Source organism: Sapajus apella, unplaced genomic scaffold (assembly GCF_009761245.1).
Source record: "Sapajus apella isolate SASKATOON/1434 unplaced genomic scaffold, GSC_monkey_1.0 scaffold20, whole genome shotgun sequence".
Classification (NCBI taxonomy): Eukaryota; Metazoa; Chordata; class Mammalia; order Primates; family Cebidae; genus Sapajus; species Sapajus apella.
In genome coordinates, this window is record NW_022436960.1 from 22,420,836 (window position 1) to 22,446,290 (window position 25,455).

Here is a 25,455-nt window from a genome sequence, read left to right on the forward strand (position 1 = left end):
AGGCTGGAGTGCAATGGCACAGTCTTGGCTCACTGCAACCTCCGCCTCCCAGGTTCAAGCAATTCTCCTGCCTCAGCCTCCTGAGTAGCTGGGATTACAGGTGCATGCCACTGCGCCCAGCTAATTTTTGTATTTTTAGTAGAGATGAGGTTTCAACATCTTGTCCAGGCTGGTCTCGAACTCCTGACCTTGTGATCCATCCGCCTCAGCCTCCCAAAGTGCTGGGATTACAGGCATGAGCCACCGTGCCCAGCAGGAGCACTCCTTTAGGTTGATGATCAGGATCTGCCTTCCTGAGGAGGTGACAGCTGAAATCTGAATGGCAAGAAGCAACAGCTGAGTTGAAATTGGATGGGAAGAGTCTTCCTGATAGTCGGGGCAAAAAATACAAAAGCTCCAGAGAAGAAAGGGACATGGTCTCCTAGAGATATGGGCCACTGAGTGAGTGAGAGGGTGCAGCCACAGTCAGATGTGTAGATTTTATTCTGAGTTCACTGGGCGACCATTAAGGGCAAGATGAGGGAGTCATGCAGGAGAGTAACAATTTGATTTACTTTTCAGAAAGGTAACTCTGGTTGTGGTGTGAAGAAAGGATTGTAAGGGAGGAAGACAAAAACGGAAAGGGGAAAAATGGTGACTTGGGCTGAGATGATAATAATGGGGATGGTGTGAATCAGGACCCAGATGAAATTGGGAGGGAAAATCATCAGAGTTCAGTCTGAAATTGAATGGGTGGCTCAGACAGGACAAAGGAAGAGAGCAACCAAGGTTTGAGAAACTGGGCAGACGGGTATATCATTTTTCAAGTTGGAGAAGAGTAAGGAATGAGCAGGCATCAGAGTGGAGATCAGAAGATTTCACAGACAGTTGGATATAGGCATCTATAGCTCAGACGAGGGGTAGGAGGTAGGAAAAGAATAGTAAACTCCAACTCCAGGTCTACTCTCAGTAGGCTAGAAGTTGTAACAAAGAGGATTCCATAAAAAGAAGCCTTTAAGATTTCTGCCTCAAAATTCTGTGCGAGTGTGCTCTGTGTGTGTGTGTGTGTACGCACATGTGTGATTTATAGCATTGTATCTTAATGAAGCATACAAATTTTACTCTCAGGTATTCTTCAAATAAAAGAGACATTTAAATCTTGTGTTTTTGAAAATGCCATAAATAGAGTATATTTATTCTTAGGTTGAAGGTCTGTTAGTCCATGTAAAGTTTAATTATAGAAAATTAGATCAAATACCATGATACATTAACTACGTTCAAATACATTCACCTAGGTTTATTTTTCTCTTTCTTCTTACCTTGCCAGCATTTACCAAGAGAACTGTTGCTCCAGATTCAGCTTCAATCAAGGAAGATGCCACAATGAATGAAACAAGTTCACAACCCAAAAAAGAGGAATATGAGAACTAAAAAAGCAAACGTAATTTGTTATTTTACAAGAGTGTTTTACAGATAATAACGTCTCTATTCTTATAAATTTGGCCCAGATTATCTAACAGACATACCTGCCACTTTGGCTCTCTGGTATTGCCAAACATTGACAAAAGTGACAATACTGTTGGTCCTTGTGAATAAGTTAAACCAATCCAAATAATATCAGCTCATGAGTGATGCACAGCTAATTTATTTGCAACTTATACTAGCACAGAAAGAATGATATTTTTTTCACTTTGTATTTTCCCTTTGCAAGTGTGGTCAGTCACACTTGCCCAACCAAAATTTGGATTTCTAATTGAGGCCTTTCAAAAATCACTGGCTAAAAAGAAGGAAAATGAATTTCCCTTGAGGCAAAAGTTGCCAGCACTTTATATTCAGGGAGCATTTATATGCAGTTGATTTTTTGAAAAAATGCTTTCTCCCTAATAAATTATCATGTGTTATAACATGTCATGGAGATGTGCGTACATAACGTTAGACAGCCCACTTTATAAATGCTCAGGATTTTTATATCTGTCATCTCAGCAGTCTGCAACTACATACAGTAACTGAAAATTATTTCCAATCATCCATTTTTAATAGCAATAAAGAATTCATAAATGATATTTGAACTGTAGAGCACTGTAAAAAATTCATAGCACAATTTATTTATTTGTCTTTTTGTGGCCAAATATCCTACTGTGATCACTTCAGTTATACCCTGAACCAGCTTTGGTTTACTGTTACTAAAATCATAGCACCAAACTCCTTTGTCCATGAGATTTATATATAATCTTGTATAATTTGGTACTGTCTGCTTCTACCATCCCAACTTTTTTCATCAAAGTGTTTACATACTGATCTCCTAGTGGAGAAAGATTTGTATTAAATGCTAAGTAATAGTAAACTTTCAGGAACTGAATCCTGCTGAGTCATGGATTCTGCACAGTCAAGGACAGTAAACCAGTACCTTTGTAATATGCATTCCATTTTGTGTTTGTTAAAGTACACTTGTTCGTTAGAGTTCTCACATTTCATAAAGATGCTTCTGCTCCAGATATGTTTTCCTAACTTACCATATTTGATGGTACTAAAGAAGAAAAAAAATGGCAGTCTTTTCCACAAACTCAAATGCAGCTCTTCCTGTAGGACATGGAGATATCTCCTATCCAAAAATTGCATAACACGAGCTATGTAACCTCTGAGAGATGCACTTTCATCATTTATGCATTTCAAAAATCTTGTATTGAGTTCCTACTATATGCCAGTCATTGTGCCAAGAGGAAAAAAATGAAATTCTAAAACAGTTGTGCATGTCGCAAAATTTGTTTAGCGTTAGGAATTACATGAAAATCGGAGTGATTTTATTAGTCTAGCTGGAGAAATTTGGGATTAGACAACATTAAACAGATTTGGTTTTATTTTATCTAACTTTAGGAATTCTTAGAGCAATGCAATATACTAAGGAGCATTATGAGGTCTTATTGGGAGTATCCTGTGTGGTGTGACTCACAGTCCTGGTGATCCATATAATCTGTATTACTCTGAGGTAATATTTAGGGTATTGAGAATTTATTACCTTTGATGGTTTGACCAACATCAAACTATTTTATCTCCCTGGACCTAAATAAGCACCAGGGAAGAAAATACAAGGGAAAAACAACAGATTTCATTTAAATCCTGAGGACAAATATGAGTTAAAAAACTTTTGTGTATTAGTAGGGCCTTCATGCAGTCTGTTCCCTTCTATAAGAACTGATCTAAACCATTGCACCTGTGGTCATTAAAAAAAAATTGCACCAAACCAATTAGACCTGAAAATGTAAATTAACTCAAATTATTTACATGGGAAATCCTTGAAAACATATTGGCCGGTGATTTTATAACAGAATGGAGAGGAATCTTATGAAGGAACTTTCGAAATCTAAAAAAAGCCATTATATCATGTTATTGAAGGCCCTGTGCTACTGTTGGATGAATGAAGGTGTCTGACTTCTATAGAACACACAAGAACTTCAAAGGCAAAGTCAACTTTTTGTGAACAACAATTTTGTCAAAATTCTTTGGCCTTCTGTTTATGTAGAAATAATTCCAGGGACCTGTCTCCTCTGAGGATTTTTCCTATCTCTTGCAATTAACATTCCCTTGAGTTGGAAATCAAAAAGAATGCTAAGGAAACATTAGTCACTGATTTGTGCATTTTAAAGCCAACAACTTCTTTCCTTTATGCACCCCTTTGGTAGGATAGCCTCAATTACATGTGATATTAGCCCTGTTTGAATAGTTGCTGGTCCACCATATTGCTTGTAGTACTGGGACATTGGGAAGGATAAGCCTTATTCTGCAGTACGCTTGATCCAAGACTTAATTTGAAGGCTGACCTTTTTGGTTTAATAATTTTGATTCTTCTGGCCATCTTTCTCCCTAAACACACTGAACTTCCATTGAAGTTGCTGAAGGCTACAGGGAGAGAAACACAGCTGGGAGAATTCTGGCTTGATGTTTTTCCCATTGGCTAAGGTCATATTATTTCTTTGACTAGTGTCTGACTGGAAGGTTGAAAACCAATTGGTTATATAACATTTTATGCACCCAGTTTCCCAGAACCACTAACTTTTCTCATTGTTATAGTTTAGTTACCTATTTTTACTAATAAAGAGCTATAATCTATAGCTTAATAAAATCTTATGCATACCGCATTTAAAGTTTACATGTATAAAAAATGCCTACCTACTTAACAAAGAAAATGAACCTATTTTTCTCCTTTCAAGTATGGTAAATGCATTTTTTTCATTTTGAATCTCAGTTCAGTGGTATGCAAAGTACATTTAGAGCCACAGTAATTGTTACATTTTCTCTAATCTGTATTGAATTTTATAGTTAGATAACACATCATGTTAAAAACAGGACCAAACTCTTACATATAATGTGATGGCACATTTACATAGCACACTCTTTTTTTAGGAAGGGATAAATACCTCAATTGTTTTACTCAGGAGTTGTGCTTACTGTAAAATGCAACGATACATCCTATGGTAGCCAAGAATGTGAATGATCTTTGAGTAATTTTCCAAGAGTCTTACACCCCCAAACAAACTGTTCCAGTATTTTCTCTCAATTTAAAACAAAACAAAACAGAAAATTTGTGATTTTCATGGCCTTCAAATAAGGAAGCTGTTCTCACGAAAGCATCTGGTTTTCTTGGATCAAAACTAAATTATGAACCTTAGCTGGAAAGGAAATTTGGGAAAGTTTGTATATAAAGGCATTTCATGCACCAAAGTATGATATGAAAATAGTTCCATCTTTCAGCTTTTAAGTTCTTGAATGTTTAGCAATAGAAACATATCAACTTATCCCTATTTGAGAAAAGAAATTTAAACCGCGAAAGATTCCATTGAGTTTCATTTCCTTACAAAACACGACACATCTAATTTAAGGCTGGAAGACATGCTTACATGGAAAAGCAGAACTTTAGATTCCAAGCCTCCAAACAAATTTCAGAAAAGTCACCTTAACTTTTGATTAGTAACAAAGTAAACCAATCTGCTCTTCTTTGGCAAAACCAGCTTCACCTTCTAGTTCTAACCTCAGCTGCTCCTATTTTAGCTTCTCCTGCTGTATCTGTGCTTATGGCCATATCCTACCTAAATCCAAGCCCAGCACAAGTTACCCTTCATGTTCTACCAGGCTAGCCCCTACTGTTGAACTCTGAAGTCTTATAACTGTATGACCCACACTGAGAGGGCTGACTCTGGGATTTGTAGTCCCTGCATTGATTTTCAGGAGCAGCCAATTAGGAAAGGATTTATATTGCATATGTCTTTGGCCGTTCTTATGGCTGAAACCCTAGGAATACTTCTGTGGTTGAGCAGCTTTTCTTCACTAACATAGCTGGACTCTGACGTGAGTGCAAAGCCCTGCGATAATTGTGGATGTGAACTTGACCTCCTTGCTCTCTACAGGGATATACTGGATTTATATAGCTACTAAACTTAGCTACGTGTTAGCTCCCTTTGATGTTTGGAGTAATATAGCATCTGATGGCTTCCAGCTTTCGTAATGTAGAAGCTAATGTCTTTGAGCACATAAATGGGAATGTTGGGGGCAGGGAAATGCTGCTAGAGTCAAAACAGAGCCTTGCAATATTTATCACATGTACTTATAAGGATAACTTGCTATGTTTCAGGAAATGAAGTTACATAGTTGCCATTCTCTGGAGGAATGCTCTCTCTTTCTCAAATGGTCATTTGCTAGACCATCCTGCAGAGTCTATCTTCTGTCACCCCATCATCCCCACAACTTGTCACCCTCTCATTTTTTATTCTTTCAGTGAGGCCATTTGACTGGCATTATTTAAATAAAAATAAAAGTTAACAATTTATCCTTAGATATTAGAGCTCTGTGTCATCTTAGCTGTATACTTCATTGGAAAGAAAAATCAGAATACTGGCTTGAAGCAATATTTTTTTTAAAGGGAACTAGTGAATGCTAAACTACCAACAGTTCAGATGTTACAATTTAACAGTGAAAAAATATTCTGAGGGTAAGGTAGGATAATATTATATGTTCCTTAGTCACTAGCTCACAATCTTCTTACATAATGACCTAATATTTCCTTAAAATCATACTTGCTTTTAAAAATGCCAAGTTTAATTTTTATAGTGTTAGGTTTTCCATTAAATTATGGTTTCCTTTTGTTTTTTATTACAAATTTTTAAATTAAAAGTGTACCTGTGAGTCATTTGAAGCCACCATGCATTCAAATGCCTTCAAAAGTGCAAGACATTTCGTCAACAATGTGAAAATTTGGCCTTTCAAATGGTGCATCTCTTCGTCCTTGAGATACTATATTTCTATTGGAAATACTTCATCTCTCCCAGCGTCTCCCTTTGATATCCTTCTCTAGTCCTCTCCTCACAGATCTTTAGAAGTGGCTTTATGTCCTTTGTTAGGGCCAGGCTGTGGGCTAGAGTCATGCTCACTTGTCCTGTGCATGTATTTTAAGACAGCAGGAAAATCACAACCAGAAGGAGTTAGTGAGATTAATACAGGAAATGCTTTTGTTATTTTTCTTAAGCTGTGAGCTGGTCTATTAACCAGGTGTGGAAGGCTTCTCTTGGTAAAATAAGATCCTTATTCTTCGTCCTTGTATGATAATACACAGCTATTTTTCATACAATATTTACATGTACCTCGTGTATCAGAGAACCTATTCACATCACCTTCATCACCTTCATCACCTTATAGCCAAAAGAACAATTCTCAAAATGTGTGTCCAGTTGCACATTTGATTTAAAATTTCAATTTCAAATATAGCCCCTTTACAAGCTTTTCCCCCCCTTTCTTCTTAGCTCTTGAAGCCAGCTATTATCAGATCATACTGCATAACTCTTATTCAGTGTTATCCCCAGGGTGGTGGTAATGCTAGTTTAGACTTTGTTTGTCCATTGTTGCTCAGCACTTAGCTGGATAAGGGAATGAAGGATGGCAGGAGTTCTGTAAAATGATATGAACGCAGAGGAAGCTGGGTGGCCTTTAATAACACACATTTTAAACTGTTTACTGGAAGGAAAAAAACTGTGGTAGCACTTCATCCTTTATGTGATACAGGGTCCTGGAAAGAAGCATTGTGAGAAGTCCTGTTGAACTTGATGTGCACTATAAGGTCACATTTCTGATGAAAGTTGCACTAATCCTTCATGTTCTTTATGGACTGCTGGCCGGCAGTTTGGATCTGGGTGCAAAGTGGTCGGCTTTCTGACGCTTTTCAGTCTGGGTGCCCTGTGCTTGTCCTTTTGGATTTTCATTTTATTTTTGCTGTCATTAATTGCACTGTGATTGAAGATACAGGTTTGATTTATGACTTAGCATATTTGAAATTTCCCATCATAATGAACCCCAACCCCAGGCTCTTAGTTACCAGAAGTAAAACAGTGATGGGTAGCAAAGCCATCTAACATGGTGGCTTTGGGAAGGTGGGCACTAAAAGAGGTTTGGAGAAACCTAAGGATTTTTTTCTTTCTTTCTTTCTTCTTCCCCCCTGGCCTAAGTAAAACAGATGCAACAGTTCTAACGAGGCACTTCCTGCCCAGAGTCACTGGCAGAGCAGCCTCCACCCAACAGCTGCAGCTTGAGACCTCATGCTGCTGGCCAAGGTTCATTCTGTGCTTTGACCAAGACCACAGCCAATAAAGTCAATGTGTACCGTGGAAAGAGTTTCCCATTTTTTTCCATTGGAGAAGTCTTTTGTGAGGTTAGTTTGACTGTTCCAAATTAACAGTGGTGGTCATTGCTCATTTCTCATTTCTTAATTTTAACTGCGTGTAAACTCACGGATTAGATTCCACTGGGGACAAATTTAGTTTTGTGAGGAAGATACATACCCTTTTGTTCAATGATTCCTGAAAGCGTTGGTTCACAAAGTGTGGCCTCTAAACCGGCAGCGGTATCACCTGGGTGCTTGTTAGAATTACATACTCTCTAGCTAGCCCCAGACCTATTGATTCAGAAACTTTGGGGATGGCACCAATGATCTGTGTAGTAACAAGTCCTCCAGGTGATTCTGATAAATGCTCAAGTTCAGGGACCCTGCCTTGACATTCATTTTATTATAGCCTTCTCTGAGTTTTAGTGCCTATCCCAAAACAAAAACAAGTTGAAGGAAGGAAAATAGAAAGTGGCTATTTTCCAGGTGAAGGACGAGAGTCTTTTTTAAATTTTGGTTTCCAATATCATGTGTTCTCCCAGGTGTTTGAGCTGTGACTCAGTCTTGAGCCTCATCCAAGTGAAGGTCTTAAAGCCGTTTCCAAAGATGCTTGATTAACTAGTAGAAGCTACTCCCCACTTCCTCTTCATAACAGACTCTAGCAGGACTCTGCCCATTCATCAGGATCATCATCAAGATATCCAATTAAATCAGGGCCTATACTATGGTTCCTCTGTTTGGTTTGAAGAACAGAAGTAGTATTTGATTATTAACTTTGCAGAGTCAAGTTGCAATTCTGTTTTCTCTCACTCCCAGGAACTTCACAGCAACCTGATTTGGGGCATTGGTTCTGCCTTATCATTTCACATGCGATTTCATTTTCCCTCTCTATACCAGTAGGTCACAGTCAATCACTGTGTTTCAGAGTAACATTTCCAGACTTTGACATTGTCATGTGAAGGAAGATTTTAATTTGATGATTCCTTGACATTCAAATCTCATCCAGCTTTACCTCAATGTTGACATCAAGCTCAGGAAATTTTTTCTACCCTTCCATCTTGTCATCCCTGAAAGACTGCTAACTGATAGCCACATATGATTCATCTTGACCTTTTATCTTACAGATGTGTATCTTACATCAATACGCAATAGTTATACAGTACCCCCCTTAAATATAATTGCTAATATGAAATATTTGTTTGGATACAAGTTGATGCCCCTCCCCCATTGTTTAAAAATAGACTAAATGAAAATCTACACAGAATTCTCCTATTCTAAAATGGCTAAATATTTTCAAGAACTCCTCTTGATTTCTGACAATTTAAATATTCACTGCGTCATATTCAGAGAAAGTGATTTTTTGAAACGGTCTTTATTTACTGGGTAACTGCAATGCAATAGGTCCCATTTAGAAGCTTTGCTAAGGTCTCCTCACCCTTCCAGCCAATTGCAACAGTGAAAGTACTGAAATGTACAGGTCGTGCATAGATCACAAAACAAGTAAATCGAGCAAACAGCATAATTCCTCAAACTGTGTTTACAATGTCTTCAGTTATTTTATGGTTTGGAATTTGTACCAAGTGGTAATGTAGATAATGTCTTTTAAAAACCGCCTACATGAATATACACACGAATTTTATTACATCTACTGTTATCTGCTTTGGAAAATCTTCCCATCGTTGAACAGGTACATATGCCAACAATTACGTACTTAAAATCCCGAAGTTTCCTCAGCACTAGTGACCTTCCACTCAAGAAAGAATTATTTCCCTTAATCATCTATCCACTTATTCATTCATCACTAAATTCTTGTCACCTATTATGTACCAAATCTTATTTAATTGGCTAAAAAGTCTCCTCTATTATATATTACCAGTCTTAACCTTGTGATTTTTAAGAATTTAAGTATAATTTCTTTACTTGGTAGGCTGATAAAGTTGGTTAACTAGATCTATATGTTTCAGTATGTATGTATTTCATAATTCCTAATTACCAATTATAATAGTTATACACAATTTGAAGTTGATAGAACTAGACTTGAATATGCTAAACTTTCATTACTCATCAGTATTTCACTTTTTATAGCTCTTCTCTGAAAAAAGATTGAAATTGGACTTTTGAAAAGGAAGAGGTATCTAAAAGTTATAAAAGTTGTATATATTGAGATAATATTAAATAATACAGGAAGAGGGCCAAGACTCTCATATTTTCCTTGACCTCTTTTGAGATAAATACTGAAAGTGAAGCCATACAACCCAAAACTGATTCTTCTTACTTTGTTTTTGGGCAACCTTTACTGTTCAGAGCAAGGATCTTGTGTGTATGTACATGAAAATGTATCATTTGCTGGGTATAAAATGAAGATGAGATTCAGATTCTCAGAATGCTTACTGGATATAGGCTGGACTTCTCATAATCTCATGTGAGAAAATTCAGTTCTGGAGCTCCTAAGAGACAGCTGTCCAACTGAATGGCTGCCGTCTTGTCTGCCGCTACCTTGCTTCCACAGCTTTTGAGCTGCAGATGATGTATTATTTTTCACACTGATGCTCACAACTGAAGTCAGATTTCTCTACTCTTTCTCTTTTGGGACTGTATTTCTCAGAGGGATGTACAGTTGTTGACACTGGTACCTCAGAACAGATATAGAAAAACTTTCCCATGTAATATTCATGCAAATAGATGTTCAGGCTAGATGTTTACTGCCTTTAAATATTCAGTGTCTATTGCTCTTCTTGGAGAGTCATTACAAGTAAACTGGAAACAAGAAATCTAAAGGAAAACAAGTTAAAATCCTCTGCAGTCTATACCCCTAGTGTTGTAAGTATGGATGTGAGAAGTATCTTCTTTTGTCCTTTCAAATGTGTATGAAATTACCTGCTTTCCCAAGGTGATAACTGATGCAAAGTAGCAGTCACCAGAGTGAGATCCATGTTCATTCTGATTCCAATCTCAATGTCATGACTTTACCTAAACGTTTGATCAATTTAACAAAAGCAATACTGCCTTTTACCAACAGAATGATTACTGACCTTTTGCTGATAGCATCATGGGAGCTAATGCCCAAGTTACTTATAATCTGTGTGAGGACCCATGTAGTAACATTTATAACCCATGTAGGTCTTGGTAAGGTTAGACCAAAGTAAATCATCACCACTTTGATATTTGCTGTCCATTTTATAATTATTAGCTCGAGGTCTAGCATATAGAAATATTTGTGTAAATGAGAACCAAGATTGGCTAGGTACAGTGGTTCACACCTGTAATTCCAGCATTTTGGTAGGCCAAGGCAGGCAGATTGCTTGAGCTCAAGAGTTTGAGACCAGCCTGGGCAACATGGTGAAACCTCATCTCTACAAAAAATACAAAAGTTAGTTGAGCATGGTGACGCATGCTTATAGTCCCATCTGCTTGAGAAACTGAGGTGAGAGGATCACTTGGGCCCTGGAGGTCAAGGCTGCAGTGAGCTGTGATTGCACCACTGCAGTCTAGCCTAGGCCACAGAGTGAGACCCTATCTCAGAGAAAGAAAAAATAAAAAGAACCAAGATGAGGGGTTTTATTGTTTTGATACTATCACTTGTTGAACATCTTAACTCTTTCAATCAATATTTTGTCTGGAATCAGAATCTTTAAAAGCTACCTAAAAAATTGCCAGACATAACTAATGGTACCTAGAAAGAAGCTTATTTGTTAAATTCCGTATAGCTGCTGCAAAGATGATTACTCTATTTCTAAATTATAAAATGTTTCACTAGACAGTAACCTCTTTCAGGAAAGGCATTGTGTTTTGCCTAGTACTGTGGCTGACACATAATAAGTTCAAAATACATTTACTAACTGAACTAACTCCATCTATACTCTCATCCATCTTTCCTGACCTCAGTGAGCAAAGTGTGCTTATTAACTGGTTTTGGTAGACAAATCTGCAGTTTTTCAGCACTTAATAGAGCTGCTAGCTTGATTGTATTCATTTAAATTCACATCACAGTCAATCAGATAACATCCTTATGCCACCACTATTAATACTAATTTACTGAGCATGAAATATGCTGATTTTTCCATAATAGATATTATAGAGCATCTGTGTTGTCATTTAATGCACTATTTCTTTTGTGTTTGTGCAAGTCTATAGCTGAAGGCCTGAGTGTGTGTTGGCCATCCTATTTGTGGATGTTTGTGTGTGTATATGTGTACATATATGTCTGTCATCACCACATGCCTCACCAGGACTATCCACTGGATGGTTAATGTGGAACAAAATCCTTGAGATTGTAATGTTGGTCCCTTAAATTCTAAGTTGGTTTTGCAATGTGGGTTTTTAGGGAAAGTAGAGAAACTCATATTGATAAATTAACATCAATTGTTCCCTAATTGTTGACTTTTTATTGTCATCCTTAGGGAGCTGTGCTTCACTACCTATATGATAGGAAGGTCAATCTTTGCTGAGCCTTCTCGACCTGCCAATATTTGGCTAATGTAGAGCTGATTGTGGTTTGGTTGCCTATTCATTCCACCAATGATCCTTCATTTTAAGACATTTGGCTTGAGAAGCTTGCTTAGTTTCTCACATGCCAATTTCTTGTCATTTAGCAATTTATTTGCTCACTTGGGCCAAGTGTCTGCTGTAAAAATCACTTAGAATTGTGTACTTCTGTGCCTCTTTGTTTCTTTACTTTTACTACTTCCTCTCTCTTCACATTGCCATTGCAATCCACAACCCTTTCTACTGAAGTGATGTTTGGCACATTTTGTCGAAGTTTAGGTCATAAAGTGTGAGTTTCCCAAGGTTCAGCTTTTTCAGCTGATGTGTCTGGTGATGCGGTGTTGCTGAAGCAGTGGATAATGTGCTTTTCATGTGTCTTGTCACTCATATTAACAAAGCTTCCTAGGCCCTATGCTATAGCTAGATGATGCCGGTTTTTTAGTTATAAATACCATAATGCAACTTGATGCTTCTCAGCCTGATAAGAGTGCTGTTGATGCTAAGCTTCTGATGCATGCACAGTGAAAGAAACTGTATGCCTTTGGACTTCATGTTACTGATAACATTATAACTAGGAAATGCATACTACACCACGCAGTTCTGGACAACACAAGCATTGTAATAGTCAAGAACCATATGCCTCTTTGTCTCTATAGCAGTACGTCAGTAGTAGCTGACATAACATCAGTGACTTTTGTTTTTAAGTTATCCAACATACTAAACTTAGGAAAAGACACCACTAGTCAGTGACTCCTAAAAGCCCAGCACTGTAATAAATACTCTGAAATATGCAAAGGAAGTAGCATTTCTGCTATTATAGTTATTTGGGTAACTATAAATATTTAGTGAATGAATGCAGTCTAACAGAAAAAAAAAAATAAGGATTCCTTCAACTCCTCTCTTCATTAAAAAAAAGGAGCAGCACTTTAAAAGACCATTCTCCCTCCCAGACTATATTTAACTCTCTTTGTCCCTTGAGAAGATATAGCTATGCCAAAATTTTGGTCAGGTTTTAAAAATAGAAGCTCCTAGGTATTAAGTCTACCTACTTTTACTACTAGAGAATATTCTAATTTATTTTGTTATCCCAGATAATATTAAGAATTACTCTAATAACTTTTTTTAGGTTTAGTTATGAAAGTAGGAATTGGGATATTTAAGGTGAACTAGGATCTACATTCATCTAAATGGATTGAAAACCACAGTGTCCGGTTGGCTGTCCTGCCTACTGTAAGAGGATTAGTGTTAGGTCCAGAGGAATCCTGGCTGCCTCTGTTACTGATTGCCATGTAACACTGTGCCTGCCATTTTACCTGTCATGACTCTTAGTTGTTAACTGAGGAAGTTCAATAACTGGCTCCTTTTCCATTTCTATAGTTTATGAATATACTGCTGAAGTATAAAATAACAGTCTGTACTGGATTAAAGTGGACAATATATAGTCTGAATCTCTACTGCAAAACTAATGCTGAGAGAGACCAAGCCATCTTTGAATTACAAGCCTGTGACGTGGTTTGGCTGTGTCCCCACCCAAATCTGAACTTGAGTTATATCTCCCAGAATTCATGGGGGCTGGTCTTTCCCATGCTATTCTCCTGATAGTGAATAAGTCTTAAAAGATCTGATGGGTTTATCAGGGGTTTCTGCTTTTGCTTCTTCCTCATTTTTCTCCTGCCGCCACCATGTAAGAAATGATGCTTTTCGCCTCTCGCCATGATTCTGAGGCCTCCCCAGCCTTGTGGAGCTGTAAGTCCAATTAAACTTCTTTTTCTTATCAGTCTCAGGTATGTCTTTATCAGCAGCCTGAAAATGGATTAATATAGTAAATTGTTACCAGTAGAGTGGGCCATTGCTGAAAAGATACTTGAAAACATGGAAGCGACTTTGGAACTGGGTAACAGGCAAAGGTTGGAACAGTTTGGAGATCTCAGAAGGAGACAGGAAAATGTGCGAAAGTTTGGAACTTCCTAGAGACTTGTTGAATGGCTTTGCCCAAAGTGACGATAGCGATATGAACAATAAGGTCCAGGCTGAGGTGGTCTCAGATGGATATAAGGAACTTGTTGGGAACTGGAACAAAGGTGATACTTGTTACGTTTTAGCAAAGATCTGATGGCATTTTGCCCCTGCCCTAGAGATGTGCGGAACTTTAAACGTGAGAAAGATGATTTAGTGTATTTGGCAGAAGAAGTTTCTAAGCAGCAGAGCATTCAAGAAGTGACTTGGGTACTGTTAAAGGCATGAAGTTTTATCAGGGAAGCAGAGCATAACAGTTTGGAAAATGTGCAGCCTGACTATGCAATAGAAAAGAAAAACCTATTTTCTGGGAAAAATGTCTCCAGATCACGTCAGAGACCTTCAGAGCAGCCCCTCCCATTATGGGCCTGGAGGCCCAGGAGGAAAATATGGTTTCCTGGGCCAGGCCCAGGGTCTTCTTGCTGTATGTAGCCTAGGGTCTTGGTGCCCTGTGTCCCAGCCATTCCAGCCATGGCTGAAAGGGGCCAACATACAACTCAGGCTATGGCTTCAGAGGATGGAAGCCCCAAGCCTTGGCAGCTTCCACTTGGTATTGAGCCTGTGGGTGCACAGAAGTTAGGAACTGAGGTTTGGGAACCTCTGCCTAGATTTCAGAAGATATATGGAAACACCTAGATGTGCAGGTAAAAGTTTGCTGCAGAGGCAAGGTCCTCATGGAGAACCTCTGCTAGGACAGTGCAGAGGGGAAATGTGGGGTAGGAGCCCCCACCCAGAGTCCTTACTGGGGCACTGTCTAGCGGAGCTATGAGAAGAGGGCCACCATCCTCCAAAACGCAGAATAGTAGATCTATCAACAGCTTGCACCATGTGCCTGAAAAATCCACAGACACTCAACACCAGCCCATGAAAGCAGACAAGGAGGAGGCTGTACCCTGCAAAGCCACAGGAGTGGAGCTGCCCAAGACCATGGGAACCCACCTCTTGCATCAGCATGACCTGGATGTGAGATCTGGAGTCAAAGGAGATCATTTTGGAGCTTGAACCTTTGCCTGCCCCGCTGGATTTAAGATTTGCATGGGCCCTGTAACTCCTTTGTTTTGGCCATTTTCTCCCATTTGGAATGGCTGTATTTATGCAATACCTGAACTCCCATTGTATCTATGAAGCAACTAGCTTGGTTCTAATTTTACAGGCTCATAGATGTAAGGGACTTGCCTTGTCTCAGATGAGACTTTGGACTGTGGACCCTTGGGTTAATGCTGAAATGAGTTCAGACTTTTGGGGACTGTTGGGAAGGCATGATTGGTTTTGAAATGTGAGGTCATGAGATTTGGAGGGGCCAGGGGCAAAATGATATGTCCTCACCAAAATCTCAACTTGTATCTCCCAGAATTCCCACATGTTGTGGGAGGGACCCTAGGGGGAGGTAATTCAATCACGGGGTCTGTCTTTGCCATGATATTATCATGATAGTGAGTAAATCTAACGAGATCTGAATGGGTTTATCAGGGGTTTCTGCTTTTTCTGCTTCCTCATTTTTCTCTTGCCACCTCCATGTACGAAGTGCCTTTCACCTCCCACCATGATTCTGAGGCCTCCCCGGCCATGTGGAACTGTGAGTCCAATTAAACACCTTTTTGTTCGCAGTTTCAGGTGTGTCCTTATCAGTAGTGTTAAAATACACTTTGTTTTTCAGTGTTTTATTCAAAATGACCTTTCTGTAAAATCATTTTACTTGCATAATCCACCCTCACCACGTTTTTACATGTTATATTTTGCTTAAAAATAGTTAGGATTAGAATCCTACCTCTTGCACAACTTACTCTGCAATTTGGGGTAATTTACTTAACACTTTTGAGCTTCATTTTTCTTATTTATATAAAGGAACTAATTGTATCTGCCCTAAAAGAGCTATTAGGAGACTTACATGTAATGGTTCTGAAAAGTGTCAGCCTCAGAACCTGGCACACAGAGGCTCATCATAAATGTTTCTTACTATCTAGGCCTGATCCACTTCATCCATAAACCATGAGGTTCTGTTTCTATTTATTAATCAGCAACAAATCACAGAAGCTATAGAACAATGAGTAGACAAAGCTAATCTGTCTCTAAAATTAGCATATTTATTCTGTTAGATTGTATTAATTCATCAAATATTTACTGAATGTCAATTCAGATACCAGGAAGAGATATATTGTTATAAGCATGTCTTTAAATCTACCTATGTTATCAGGGAATGATATGTTAATATTCTGTACCTAACATATGTCATGTGCTATATGCAAACAGTATTCAAAAGAGCTTTCACTATATTTTAACTCAATCCTTACAATAACCCTATGAGGTTAGTATTATTATCATTTTCATTCAAGAATGTATCTTATATGAGGAAACTGAGGGACAGCGAAATTGAGTAACTTACCCGAGATCACATACTGGTAAGTATGGAGCCCAAATGTGAATGCAGTCAGTATGTGTTGCTTCAAAATCCATGTGTTTTGTCAACCAGCTACATACGCAAAGTGTCATTTAAAAATTATTTGAAGGAATCAGTGACACCAATGAGTTTTTTTCTCTCACTCATAGAGGGTGTTTTAAATAGCATTTCTAGGAAAAGAAGGCTGGAAGGCTGCTGCCAACCACAGTACGCTGCTTCAATCTCATGGAGCTTTGATGATGCATCAGGCTTTTCTATGCCTACCTTCTCTGTAACCGAAGAGAGGGAACAAAGAGCAGCCTGGTGGGGTTAGATGCTGGGGGATTAAGCAATAACTCACTCCATTTTCTGTTTCTACACTCCAGCCACTGCCAAGTGATTTTTTAAAAATTTAAATACTTTTCTGCCCTAACAAATACAGGGTATACTCTACCAAAAGAGTGCTCTGCTAGTAAAAAGTGGTTTTTGATTCAAGCAGAAAAAAGAGGGGGAAAAAACATGGGTGTCAGATAAAGCCGAAGTGTCCAGGAAGAGAGGGAGGAATGGGAGCTTTTCTTTTAAGTGTCTTATTAAAATGTGTGAGTGGAAGTGAGGGTGGATTTCATGAGTAAATATGGAATTATGCCACCAAATTCTTTCCTCCAGAGCTAATATTCTCATGGGATATTAATATTAATACAAGGAAAAAGGCCCTGGGTGAAGAAAAATTCTTTTCCCCTTCAGGGGCAGAGTTCTCTCAGGATGACAGTGAAGTTAAAGAGTTCCAGAAAGTGCTAGTAGAGCTTTGAGCATGCTATCGTTAGCAGAGAGAAAAACAGACTACAACCTACAGGATTCATTTTGGAAAGTAAAGGAAAAGGAACCCCGGTAAAACCAGCCTAGGCAAGGACCTTTTCCCTGCCTTACAACTTGCTAAGCTTTCCATGGTGTGTGGGCCTTTTAGTTATACTCATTATTCTGGCCTAATTCGGGTCACCAAAATAGAAATGCATGGGACAGGTGACTGACATGACCACATTGTGATTTAGATATATTGATAACACAGGAAGGTGCTTTACATTTTATAAATGTGATCATAATTCTTTTATTTATGGTTTATCTGAATCATTATTTTGGAACATTTTAAAAGACCCAGATAAAAAAAATGGAAGTTTTTCATCAAGCGACTTGACTCAGTGGATAGCTAAATGTCCAGTTTCAAAAACTTATACTTTTGAAATACTTTTATACTTATAAAAGCCCAAAGAACCCTTAATATGGGCCACATAACTATAACATAATTTTTCCAAGGTGGGAAAGGCAATTAATTACAAAATACTGTACTATTAGAATATATGGATTTTCACAAGAGCAGCTGTTATTTTACTGTTTACATTATTTTAGTTCCCAGTTTTCTGTTTTGGGGGTGTGTTAATAAGTTCCTTGTTTAATTTATTCCCATTCTCTATATTTCTGATTCTTAATTGTATAATATGGCTTATATCATTATTTTGACATGACAGGAATGCCAACAATGTGCCTTTCATTTTCTTATGCTTAAAAAATAAAAAATAATAATAATAAACATTAAGATGTAAAATCATGAAGGATTCTTACCAACAGTTGTATGTCCTTGACTAAATTTATTTATTTACTTATTTATTTATTTAGAGACGGAGAGTCACTCTGTCGCCCAGGCTGGAGTGCAGTGGTATTTTCTGGGCTCATCACAACCTCCACCTCCCCAGTTCAAGTGATTCTCCCACCTCAGCCTCCCAAGTAGCTGGCATTACAGGCGAGTGCCACCATGCCTGGCCAACCTGGCTAACTTTTGTATATTTAGTAGAGATGGAGTTTCACCATGTTCACCAGGCCGGTCTTGAACTCCTGATCTCAAGTGATTCACCCGCCTTGACCTCCCAAAGTGCTGGGATTACAGACATGAGCCACCGCACCCAGCCTCTTGAGTAAATTCTTTAGCCAAGCGTGTACAGAATGGTTTGCATGTGGGCAGTTCTCTGAGCACTTACTGTGGGAGAGTTTACAGAACTGAACTTCAATTTCAGTTACACTTGATGTAAATGAGCAATATAAAAAATATAAACAAGCCCACAAATGCAGACCTTCCGCCGAGCAATTTTAAGCCAGTAACATATAATCAACTAAAAAAGAAGCTTGTTTTATACCACCCTTGTGCTAAGAGTTGCCACACAGTGGGTAATAAATATCAGAAAGTACCTTCAGGTATAGTCATAGGCTAAACCTATGAATCTTTGGTTAATAAAGCAATTCTTCTGATGCTTTGAATATTTGGGACTTGAGGGTTGCAGTTAATTGCATTAAATTAGGATGATGACAAATGCATCCTGGCCTCAATTCTTCCAGTTGGAAATCTTCCTAAAATGTATGAGTAGATTTTCTCAACTGGCAAGACAATGAATTTTATCAATCTATTTTTTATGATTTAGATCTGGCATGCCTCAGGGATATAATTCTCAATATCAGTCATCATTGTATAATATGATACATAGATTGAAGATAGATAGAAGATGAAACAGATGAGACCATCTGTGTTATTGGTCTCAGAATAGTGGTAAGTCCGTCAGTCACCACAGGGACTCTATTATAGTCGTGTCCTGTGCCGACTGCTGGAGGAGATATCAAGCTATCATAACTATTTCTTGTACATTTTAAGGTATTTAGCAGCATCTTTGGACTTTTTATTGCTGCTGTTGTTGTTGTTGGAAGAGCAGAAATAAGAGACATACTTCCTACACATGGAATATAAATTCAGAAAATGGGAAGAGCAGAGGTCAAAGGAGATTTTTATAGAGGAAGCAAGTTACGAGCAGAACCTTGAAGGATGTGTAGGGTTGGCAAATCAACCCTAAGTGCTTGATGACTAAGGGGTCACTGTTTTGGCCAAAACTGTTAATTAATTTTTAACAGTTTTAATGTAGCTTACTGAAGTTTTTCTCATCACTGTTACCATTAAAACTATTAAGTGATTCATGATGATTTTTTAAGACAAATTTCTCTAGGTTTTACGCATAGCCTCAATGTTGACCATATAGGTAGATGTGGAATTTAGGGACCAAATTTCACTTTTCCCCAGTATAATTTATATACAACTTACCATTCGGTAAAGATATTTCTCCTGTATTTTATCCAGTTTTATCTTCTCTTCCTATTCTTCTTTTTCTTGCCTTCTGTGTCTTCATTCTTCCTACTCCTCTACAATTTTCTTCACATTTCTCTTCCCTTTTCAGGTTAGGGTGATGGAGGCCTGTGAGAAGCGAATCCAAAGTCATAAACGGTGTACCATATCAGTCTCCCTGTGGCCTCTGAAACAAATTACGAACTAGAAGGGTTAAAACAACTAAAATGTGTGCTGTCACAGTTCTGGAGGCCAGAAGTCCGAAATCAGTTTCACCAAACAGAAGAATCCATTTCTTGCCTCTTTCAAGTTCTGGTGGCTGCCAGCTTCCTTGGTTTGTGGCTGCGTTACTCCAGTCCCTGCCTCTGTGGTCACGTGGCCTTCTACTCTTCTCTGTGTGTCAGATCCCCCCTCTTACAGGGACATTTATGATGCTACCTAGGGTCTAGACAGATAATCCAAGATAATACCCTAAATTTCAAGATCCTTAACTTAATCATATCTACAAAGATCCTTTTTTCGAATAAGATAACATTGACAGGTTCCAGGGATTAGAGAATTATATGATATGGCTCTGTGTCCCCACCCAAATTTCTTCTCAAATTATAATCCACACACCTCAAAGGACTTGTAATCCCCATGTGTCAAGGAAGGGAAAGGGAAGTGATTGGATTATGGGGATAATTTCCTCCATGCTGTTCTCCTGATAGTGAGTGAATTCTCAGGAGATCTGATGGTTTTATAAATGGCACGGTTTTTGTGCTCACACAGGCACACTCTCTCCTGCTGCCTTGTGAAGAAGGTGTTTGCTTCTCCGTCCACCGTGATTTTAAGTTTCCTGAGGTCACCTCAGCCATGCAGAACTGCAAGTCAATTAAACCTCTTTTCTTTATAAATTACCCAGTCTTGGGGAGTGTCTTTATAGAAGTGTAAGAACGGACTAATACAGTAAGTTGGTACTGGGAATGGGGCACTGCAGTAAAGATACTTGAAAACGTAGAAGCGACTTTGGAATTGGGTAGCAGGTAGAGGTGGGAACAGTTTGGAGGGCTCAGAAGAAGACAGGAAGATGTGGAAAAATTTGGAACTTCCTAGAGACTTGTTGAGAGGTTTTGACCAAAATGCTGATAGTAATATGGACAATGAAGTCCAGGCTGAGGTGGTCTCAGATGGAGATTAGGAACTTATTGGGAACTGGATCAAAGGTCACTCTTGATATGCTTTAGCAAAGAGATTGGCAGCATTTCACCCCTGCCCTAGAGATCTATGGAACTTTGAACTTGAGAGAGATTATCTGAAATTGGAACTTATGTTTAAAAGGGAAGCAGAGCATAACAGTTTGGAAAATTTGTAGCCTGATGATGAGATAGAAAAGAAAAATCCATTTTCTGGGGAGAATTTAAGCCTGCTGTATTAATTTGCATGAAAACTAGGAGCCAAACGTTAATTGCCAAGACAATGGGGAAAATGTCTCCAGGGCTTGTCAGAGACCTTCGGGGCAGCCCCTCCCATCACAGGCCTGGAGTCCTAGTGGGAAAAATGGTTTCATTGGCTGGGCCCATGACCTTGCTGCTTTGTACAGTCTTGGGACTTGGCACTTACTGGAGCATAGAAACAGAAAATGCAGTGTTATTGCTTAATCCCCCAGCATCTGAGCCCACCTGGCTGCTCTTTGTTCCCTCTCTTGGGTTTCAGAGCAGATAGGCATAGCAAAACCTGACACTAAAAAGGGACAATGTACAGCTCAGGCTGTTGCTTCGGAGGGTGCAAGCCCAAAGCCTTGGCAGCTTCCATGTGGTGTTGGGCCTGCTGCTGCATAGAAGTCAAGAATTGAGGTTTTAGAAATTCTGCCTAGATTTCAGAGGATGTATGGAAACACCTGCTGCAGAAATTCCAGCAGAACTTTGCTGCAGGGGTTGAGTCGTCTTGGAGAGCCTCTACTTGGGCAATGCAGAAAGGGAAATGTGGGGTTGGAGCTCCCACACAGAGTACTCACTGGGGCACTGTTAGTGGAGCTGTGAGAAGAGAGCCACAGTCCTTCAGGCCCCAGAATGGTAGATCCACCGACAGCTTGCACTGTGCACCTGGGTAAGCCACAGACACTCAACACCAGCCCATCAAAGCAGCTGGGAGAGGGGCTGTATCTTCTACAGGGACAGAGCCGCCAAAGACTGTGGGATCCTACTACTTGCATCAGTGTCCCGTGGATGTGAGACATGGAGTCAAAAGGTATCATTTAGAAGCTTTAAGATGTAATGACTGCCTCCACTCCTGGATTTCAGATTTGTGTGGGGCCTGTAGCTCCTTTGTTTTGGTTAATTTCTCCTATTTGGAAGGTAGCATCCAATGCCTGTACCTCCACTGTATCTTGGAAGGAACTAACTTGCATTTGATTTTACAGACTCATAGGTGAAAGGGACTTGTCTTGTCTCAGATGAGACTTCGGACTTGGACTTTCAACGCTGAGTAAGTTAAGACTTTGGGGGACTGTTGGGAAGGCATGATTGGTTTTGAAATGTATAAGGGACATGAGATTTGGAGGGACCAGGGACAGGATGATATGGTTTGGCAGTGTCTACATCCAAATCTCAACTCAAATTGCAATCCCCACATGTAGAGGGAGGGACCTATAATCCCCAAGTGTCAAGGAAGGGAAGCAAATGAATTATGGGGGTGGTTTCCCCATGCTGTTCTCGTAATAGAGAGTGAATTCTCACAAGATCTGATGTTTTTATAAATGGTCGTTTTACTTGTGCTCACACACACACACTCTTTCCTGCTGCCTTGTGAAGAAAGTGCTTGCTTCTCCTTCCACCATGATTGTAAGTTTCCTGAGGCCTCCCCAGCCATGTGAAATGGTGAGTCGATTAAACCTCTTTTCTTTATAAATTATCCTGTCTTGGGTAGTATCTTTATAGAAGTGTGAGAATGGATTAATACAGGAATGATATCTTTAGGCACCATTATTAAGTCCACTAAAATTAGAATATTATAGAATCCTCCCTTGACATTATGGCAGACAACAGTGAGCGTATTTTGTGTATATATATGAACCTCTATTGTGAATCTCACCTGCAAGCATAAGAAAGGAGTCATATGTTGTCATGTATCATCATTGGAACCCTGTTCAGTGTTTGAGCAGTACCTGCATACCAAGGAGTGAAGAAGGAAAGGGATCTCACTGTTACTTAGCAGTTCTCTGAGCACCAGCCATCAATTCCCAAGTAATGAAGGTCAGGGCCAATGATGGGTTCCTTATGGGAAGTTTCCTATTTTACTCTTCAGACTTTAGAGGCTTTTTTTTTTTTCAGGAAGAAAGTGTTTCTGTTGGGCTTTGTAGGTTTTGCTTCAAGTGGCCAACATACTCTCTTCAACATAAGAGGAGGAGATACAGAGAAGCTTATAGAAAGGATGGATAAAGAATCCTCTCAGCTAGAGCGCTTGCTACATTTAAGAGATCAGGACTGGAAGGAAAAGGATACTTTGAGCCCTTCTCATTTAACTTTCTTTAAATAATCCCACCATCCAAAAATTATCTAGGCTAGGTTAAGGAGGATGAAAATATAAAGAAACATGGAGATTCATGGCCACTTCCTCTCCTACCCAGTATCCATTATAAGCATACCATTTTTTTTTTGGCTGGGTCCTGTGGGAGAAGAAATCTAGATGAATTTTCAGCCATTAATTTTGATTGGACCTGTGGTCCCTAAAGATTTTGTATATCCTAGCTCATCACTCTCAGAATCCTATTCAATACATTTTAGAAAAGTGATTCTAATTAAAAATAAAGATTACTCTTTCAAAGCAGTATTTTGAAATAACTCTAAGACATACTAGAGTGTTATGCTTCCATATACTCAATTATCATTTTGACTTTTTCCAGCATTAGCTTACTTGGTATTGGATGGGGTACAGTTTCAAAGGGTTATTTGGTTTGTCTGCAATCTCTGGTTAGTGTTATCTAATGCCCTATGGAGAAAACATCTCAGGGTCTTTGTTGACTAAGCGTGGTTTTTCTAGCTCCGTATTTCTCTGTCTTAGCTTTATTTACATTTTGGACTGAATAATTTCTTGTAGGGTGGGCTGTCTTGTATATTTTACAATGTTTAGCAGCTTCTCTGACCTCTATGATCTAGATGGCAGGAGCAGCTTCCTACCAAGTTGTAACAACCAAAACTGTCTCTAGATATTGCTTGATGTCCCCTGGGAGCAAAATCAACCCTGTTGAGAATGAGTCTTCTAAATCTATTATGTGCCTGGTTAGTAATAACAGCTAGCTAGCATTTATGGAGCACTTACTGAGTTCTGGCTATTATACTAAGCACTTTACTTTTATTAATAAATTACACTGAATTTCAGAAAACCTCACAAAGTAAGTGCCAGTATTTTCCCTGAGGATATTGACCTATAGTAGTGTTGAGCCAGTGGGTCAAGATTACAAAATTTGTAAAGAGAAGAGCCAGGATCTGAACCAGCAGTTATGATTTAGAATTAATGCTTTTAACCAACGTAGTACAGCTGTTGTCTAGAACTCATTTATGTATATGCAGTTATAGACCTGAAAAGACTCTTCCTTTGTAGCTATTTAAAGGTTGCAGGCTGAGAGCGGTGGCTAACACCTGAAATCCCAGTACTTTGGGAGGCCGAAATAGGAGTATCTCTTAAGGCCATGAGTGTGAGACCTGCCTGGGTGGCAAAGTGAGATAGCAGCTCTACAATTTTTTTTTTCATTAGCAGGGCATGGTGGTGCATGCCTGTAGTACCAGCTACTTGGGAGGCTAAGGCTAAGGCTTGAGCCCAGGAGTTTGAGGTTACAGCGCACCATGATTGTGCCACTGGACTCCAGCCTAAGTGATAGAATGAGACCCTGTCTCAATAAAATAAAGTCTTGTAAATCAATTATAACAATGGATAAAAGGAAAGGTAAAGAACATTTATGAGTTTATACTATAAACAGAACACTTATCTTGAGACTTTCATATAAATTATTTCATTTAATCCTCATAGTAGCCATGTGAAGTGAATATTATTATATTCTTTTATTTAATGGGAGAATGTGGATACAAAGCACTATGTAGTTTTACTCAAGGTAGAGCCAGTATAAGAGGCAGTAGCAGACTTTGACCCACTGCTTTCTGACTTTAAGCCCATCCTCTTTCTGTTTTACTATTCTACTTTTTCAGATTTTAGGAAAATGTTGAGAGGGGAGTTTTTAGGTTCTCCAGATATATTTTCCAGTCCAAACGTCTTTTCCTATAAAAATCCCACGTTACTTGTAGCTGATAACTTGGAAACTTTTAGCTCTCACTTATCCTTTCCTCAACACTTTCTGACAGGATCTTTGTACAGAGACAGGTGGGTAGATGTGGGCATTGACAGACCTGGCTCTGCCACTTCTCTGCCCTGTCACCCTGAGCAAGTCACATAACTGGGAGCTTCAACTTCCTTATTTGTGAACAATACTCACCTTGTAGGGTAAATATTAGAAAAAATAAACGAGAGTACTATTACTCATTGGAACAATTACAGTCATTAAAGTTGCAAGCTCTGTTGCCTCTTTGATTTTGTTCCCTTCAGAGCACTGGCAATATTTCCACCCCATTTTTCCCACCCCTATCAAGGGTATCCCTACCCAGATCAAGGGTATCCCTACCCCCATCAAGGGTATCCCTACCCCCATCAAGGGTATCCCCACCCCCATCAAGGGTATCCCTACCCCCATCAAGGGTATCCCTACCCACATCAAGGGTATCTGGAAATCTGCCATTTAGAAATGTACTAAGTTTTATTCTTGAT

The 25,455-nt window shown here is 39.0% G+C and overlaps 1 protein-coding gene and 1 long non-coding RNA gene across 7 annotated transcripts in view; both read left to right on the forward strand.

Annotated features, from left to right (window-relative positions):
* Positions 1-2,040, forward strand: part of CEP128 (centrosomal protein 128) — a 445,248-nt gene extending 443,208 nt beyond the window's left edge. For all 6 annotated transcript variants that reach the window (XM_032287728.1, XM_032287725.1, XM_032287723.1 and 3 more), the window contains one exon: positions 1,307-2,040. In XM_032287728.1, coding sequence (XP_032143619.1) covers positions 1,307-1,410 — 104 coding nt within the window. In that variant the 3' untranslated portion in view covers positions 1,411-2,040. The remainder of the gene's footprint in view (positions 1-1,306) is intronic.
* A 13,015-nt stretch (positions 2,041-15,055) lies between these two features.
* On the forward strand, positions 15,056-22,164 carry LOC116557938. Its single transcript, XR_004271761.1, has 3 exons — positions 15,056-15,212; positions 16,120-16,124; positions 22,000-22,164. It is a non-coding gene; the product is annotated as an uncharacterized LOC116557938 (long non-coding RNA).
* Positions 22,165-25,455: the final 3,291 nt, after the last annotated feature.